General features: G+C 50.5%; 1 protein-coding gene across 1 annotated transcript; it reads left to right on the top strand.

Moving 5' to 3' along the window:
• Positions 1–1,442: 1,442 nt before the first annotated feature.
• On the top strand, positions 1,443–3,756 carry FIBRA_08608 (uncharacterized protein; the record flags this gene model as incomplete). Its single annotated transcript, XM_012330244.1, has 7 exons — positions 1,443–1,486; positions 1,539–1,616; positions 1,675–1,752; positions 1,820–2,044; positions 2,108–2,257; positions 2,324–2,741; positions 3,724–3,756. The coding sequence occupies 7 exons, from the start codon at positions 1,443–1,445 to the stop codon at positions 3,754–3,756; spliced, it is 1,026 nt and encodes a 341-aa protein (XP_012185634.1).
• Between the last annotated feature and the right edge of the window lie 5 nt (positions 3,757–3,761).

Below are 3,761 nucleotides of genomic sequence, written 5' to 3'. Positions count from 1 at the left end.
CACTTCATAGGGACAGTTCCCTTGTAATAGACTCAGTTGTCTATTCAAGTATCAGTCTTAATCTGAAGCTTTGCTTTAAACAGTATACGCCCCTCACAAACCACTATCAGATATAGCTGGCTCAGGTTTGCACTCTAGTACCAGCGTAGGACTATAGCGTGTATAAGTCCTAGTAACAGTTAATCAGTTGAACTCCTGATCCTCAGTCGTTAGGTCCCTTAACAGCTAACTCATAATTAGTGTATGGTACCACTTTAGATTTATTATCTAATTGTTTGTACATGTAGTATCCTCCTTGTGTATATAAACCCCTAGGTAGAACACTTAATGTGAGTGCTTTGCTCTCTCTCTTTCATCCTTGTCTTAGTGTCTTCACAGACATCTATGACAACTCTTAGCCTTCTTACTTGCCTTGTGTTCTAGTCAAACACAGGTAAGGTCTAGCCACATTTATATTTCAACAGTCCAGTCATCAGAGTGGCCATGGTGGGGGCAGGCAAGTCTGGTGGTATTAGGGAGCGTTCTTCAAGCATAGCCTTAGCCTGGAGGAGTGTAGGGCAGCACATTGTAGTACTTCATGTGTGGTCAGGAGTTGCCCTGGTGGAAGTATGTCAGGAGTGTACATCTGTCATTGCTTTTGCAGTCATAGCAGCATGTGTTGTCTTAGACTCAGTCATTATGAGTGTTGAGGATGGCACAAGGGTTCTCATCTTTGGCAACATTTTCCTTTCTTGTACAGGGAAAGACAGGCTGCTGGCTGCTACACTATTACCTCTGTTTTCTGTTGGCAGTATGTCTATGTGCCCTGAAGACCTTCAGCTCGAGTGCACGCCACGTCAGTCGGCCCTCCTACAGGTCGCTGAGCGTGGGAAAATCGCCCGAGGCGAGGGTAAGAAGCAAAGAGGAGTCCAGGAGCTGAGCTTGACCTGTATAACGCCAACGTTCAGCGCGACGCACCGTGGGGTTGATGAACCCAATTGGACCTGGTTTCCGGTGTCCAACGTGCACTTTTCTCTAGCCAGTCGAAGCGCCATTCCGTTTTGCATCACAGGTCGGTGGTATGTGGCTGATGAAACCTCGGGCGAGTGCTGCACAGATCTATCACTTTACCCTGCAATACCTCGCATCTTCCGCCTGCATTTTCGAGGAGTATAAAAGCTGTGCATATTTCCTTGTGCAGTGCTCTCCGAATCATGGCTGGATGCTTCCTCAGCAGCACATTACCGGGCTGTGCTTCTGCCTTATTTCCCTGTAGCGCTTGCATTAGCAATGCTCTTACTGTTCCGCTCACCGGTCCTCGCTACCTGGCTATGACTTGCATCCAAAGCTCTGCATACACCTGACTATAAATATCGGGCCTTGTGTCCATACCTCCTTTACCCATATTCTTTCCACTCGTTCCTGCATATTTACCTACATCCTCCGCCATCACCACTGGTACAATGTGCAGTAGGGACAACACAGATAAGCAGCTTGATCCGCTTGAGTATGTTCTTCGTCGTCGATGTGCGCTATACAAGTACTGATCCCCTTCTTAGCAAAGTCGATTTTAACCCTGTTTTAGCTATGCCGTCAGGCCACATTTTTCCTCTCGTTAACACAGAGGAGGGATATGTGTATGTGCACGTGGCATAATGCTCTGGTATTCTCACATTCCTGACGATCAAGATATAGATACGGAAGCACGACTAACAACGCACTCCAGACTTGCCGAGACGAGTTCGTTAATCCTAGTCTCTTGTGGGCTGCAACGTGAGTATAGGCTTTGCCCCAAGTGTGGCACGAGTCGCCGTCAATCATTTACGCTGTTTCCGCGCAGCGAGCATTCATACGCACATCCCGCGTACAACTGGCCACAGGACACGTACGATGCTGGCGCTTCCATCCCACTAGTTCCTGTCCCCGCCGGAGTTCCTCTTACGGAAGGAGAGGCAGACGTAGCAAGCGTGTTACTCAATTCTGGAAATGCGCGCTTTGAGGACAGGCAGGGTGTTCCTCTACCCGTCCGGCATGGATTTCAAGATGCTGATGATCCGTTCGACAGGTAAGAGTGATACCCATCGACATCCCGGAAAATCACTATCAGAGACTAATGGAGCTCCTCCAGGCACGCACAACACATGCTCGGGCATGGGGAAGCACTTGACCCCAGACCGTTGCGCTTCATACACAAAGGTTGTGGCATACCCTGTGACAAAGGCATGCATCTATTCGATCCATCATATTTCGATGCCAAATATGATTCAGAATATCATCTGTACGAGCTTTCTACCTTTTATCCAAGCTTCCAGATGTCATGACGCCGCCGACACCCCTGCTACAGGCGTCTCTTTGAAGACAGCGAGCGCGTTCGCTACCTGCTCATCCCGCCGGAAGTTGCCGCCGTGTACCCCGCCCCGCGCATTCCCATCATTTTTATGACAGATGTAGGGGCTGTTTCGCCCACGTCCGTTCCGCCTCAAGCTGATTCATCTTCTGCACCGCACGTCCCCCCAGTGTTCCAACTTACCGCCCCGGCCGAAGATGCCCCGCTGTGCATCTCGAATACCGTAGACGGTCTCTCGGGCGTGGTATCGCCAAAGACCTGCTTGTGGAACGGATGCGGTGCGCTGCTGGCGGACCTCTCGCAGGCGGGCGTTCGACTGCACTTTGAAGAGTGCCACGCAGGCGATGGTGCACGGGCAATGTGCCTTTGGGAGTGGTGCGGGAGGGAGATGCAGCGAAGGAACCTGGTCAAGCACGTATGTGGTGTGCACCTCCGTATGATGGAGGTCGCCTGCGTGCGCTGTGCGCGCGTCTTTTCTCGGGTAGACGCGCTGCGTCGTCACGAGGCGAGGTCGACAGCCTCACCATGCGACGGTGTATGTACACCGAATTCTCTTGACATTGAGTGAGACGAGAGGTCAGCGTTCTAACGTGATCCTGACGAAGTATTATAGGACACGTTGACCACGATGCCGAGATTTGCATAGTGCAATAATATTGATGAAGTAGTTTTAAGTTTTCTTTTCTGGTGCCTTGGGAGCTCCACCTAAGTCAATCTATATGCAACATACTGGAAATGGCGGCAGCAACCCTGGCATTCGACAACAAAACCGGAAGATGCTGTATAGTGAGTACAGGAAATTCCGAACCTCGGTTGGTGGGGTGCATTCATTCTGAATGTTTGACACTTCCATGAAACCCTTCTCTGGCGTTCAAGTCAAGCAATAATAAATCCTGACATCGCTACCCCATTCAGACTGTCTGATGCAGTTCGATAAGCCATACCAGGTCCGGAGATGTTAGGCGACGTGTTGAACCCCCGAGTTTCGTACTCATCTGCCCCACGCTATATCCAGAGCAGGCGCCACAATGTGCGTGATCTGAATCACAATCGTCTCCTTATGGCAGGATGTGTATGGGTCTGGATGGCGTACGGCATACTGCTGCGGCATACACACAAGCAGGCAGGCTTTGGCCTGCTTTCTCCGCGCCGCACCAAGTGTTCTAAATGATCGCTAATTAACTGGCCATGGCGGGGGTTCACATGGCAGGCGCATTTAGCTGTATGGTTGTACAGAACGAAGGCAGGATAGCCAGTTCTGTGGCCAATGTGAAGGTTGGGTCTCGCAGAGGAATCCAGGGTCATAATTCTAGCCGGTAAGGTTACACGTCATGCAAATACTAGTAGATTCTGTACTCGTGACTTGGATCAGGAATTGCTCGACCAACAAAGACTAGGGCGACTACTCGCCGACATTCCGCACAACCTAAATGAC

The sequence above is a fragment of the Fibroporia radiculosa genome (assembly GCF_000313525.1).
Source record: "Fibroporia radiculosa TFFH 294 genomic supercontigs, scaffold1219, whole genome shotgun sequence".
Taxonomy (NCBI): domain Eukaryota; kingdom Fungi; phylum Basidiomycota; class Agaricomycetes; order Polyporales; family Fibroporiaceae; genus Fibroporia; species Fibroporia radiculosa.
This window is presented reverse-complemented; position numbering and strand designations above follow the sequence as displayed.